We start from the raw sequence: 1,483 nt of genomic DNA on the forward strand, positions 1-1,483 counted from the left end.
CCGGCGCCGGCGTCGTCGACGAAGTTGAGGGGGTCGTCCTGGGCGAGCGCCGGCTCCGCGAAGAAGTCCGCGCGCGTCCGGAGGAACGCGTCGCCTGCGGAGCGCAGCGGCGAGTGGTCCGGCCGCGCGGCGTGGGGCGTCGCGCCGCGGAGGCCGTCGTAGTCGCCGCCGTCGACGCTCCGGTGGACTCGGGGCCGCTCGGGCCGGTGGCCGCCGTGCTCGCGGACGAACTTGAGGAAGTCGCGGTAGTCGACGTAGTCCGGGTCGTTCGGCCGCGCGAAATGGGCCGCGAGGTCCCCAATGTCCGCGTCCGTGAGGTCCAGGTCCAGCGCCGCGAGCGCGTCGGCGAAGTCGCGCGCCGGCAGGAGGCCGTGGCCCGCCCGGTCGCCCATCGTGAAGGGCAGCAGGACGTCCAGCCCCCGGCGCTGCTGGTCGCCGAGCTTGTCCGCGACGTGGCGCGCGAGGAACGTGAGCTCGTTGTAGTCCTGCTCCGCGAAGCGTATGAAGTCGCGGTAGTCGACGCAGTCGCCGTATTTGTCGAAGCGCCGCGATATGGCCCGCGTGTCCTGCGCGCTCAGGTTCAGCGAGTGGAGCACGTGGAGGAAGTCGGGCGACTCGACGACGCCGCGGCCCCGGCGGTCGAAGCGCTCGAAGGCGCGCTCCAGATCCACGGGGCCGCCGTAGCGTAGACGCAGGTCCTTCAACGCGGCCCGCAGGCGCCGCGCGACGTCGCCCATCTGCGCGTCGCCCGCGAGCGCCGTCGGCGGCGGCCGGCGCCGGTCCCCGTCGTACCCGAGGCTCGCGCGCGACGCGCGCGCGTCGTCGTCGCGGAAGCGCGCGGGCGTGCGGACGTAGGGCGTCTCCGGCGCGTAGGTCTCCTCTTCCTCCGGCGCCTGGCCGTAGTGGAGCAGCCACTCGTAGAGCGTCTCGTAGTCCACCAAACCGTCCGCGCCCGCGGTGCAGTCGAGCACCGCGGCCCGCTCGTCGTCGAAGAGCAGCGGCCCGTCGGCCAGCAGCCACTCGCCGAGGTCGTCCAAGGCGTCGTCGAAGCCGTCGACGTCGACGGCGCCGACGCGGCGCCGGTCGACGTCCGCGAAGAGCTCGTGGAATCGCGGCCCGCCTGGGCAGGAAAAGAGAGATTCAACGTCGCTTCAACGTGAGTGTGCCGCGCGCGCGCGTTCCGGAAAAAGCATCCACGCTTCGAGACCGTTCCGAGAGATGATCGCTCGTCCAAAAATCAGCCGAAACGAGTGGAAAACGGCCGAGATCGGAGCCTTTGAAGTTGGGAATTTCGCTCTCTTTTGCTGCCCCGCGGCCCGCCGCGCCGCGCGGACGCCGCGCACGCGTCGAAGAGCTTGGCGCAGGCGGCGCCGAAGAGGCGCCGGGCCTGCTTCGGGGGCTTGCGCGCCGGCTCGGGCCGGCGCGCGACGCGGCGCGCGGGCGCCTCGCTGTCGAGGACCCGCTCGAGGAATAGCGCGTAGTC

General features: G+C 72.5%; 1 protein-coding gene across 1 annotated transcript in view; it reads right to left on the reverse strand.

Moving 5' to 3' along the window:
* The window catches only part of AURANDRAFT_65727 (hypothetical protein), a gene marked incomplete at both ends in the record, with an annotated part of 5,345 nt that overhangs the window by 3,049 nt on the left and 813 nt on the right, over positions 1–1,483 (reverse strand). Inside the window, one exon of the mRNA XM_009040720.1 lies at positions 21–1,100. Coding sequence (XP_009038968.1) covers positions 21–1,100 — 1,080 coding nt within the window. The remainder of the gene's footprint in view (positions 1–20; positions 1,101–1,483) is intronic.

This window comes from Aureococcus anophagefferens (assembly GCF_000186865.1).
Source record: "Aureococcus anophagefferens unplaced genomic scaffold AURANscaffold_16, whole genome shotgun sequence".
Classification (NCBI taxonomy): domain Eukaryota; class Pelagophyceae; order Pelagomonadales; family Pelagomonadaceae; genus Aureococcus; species Aureococcus anophagefferens.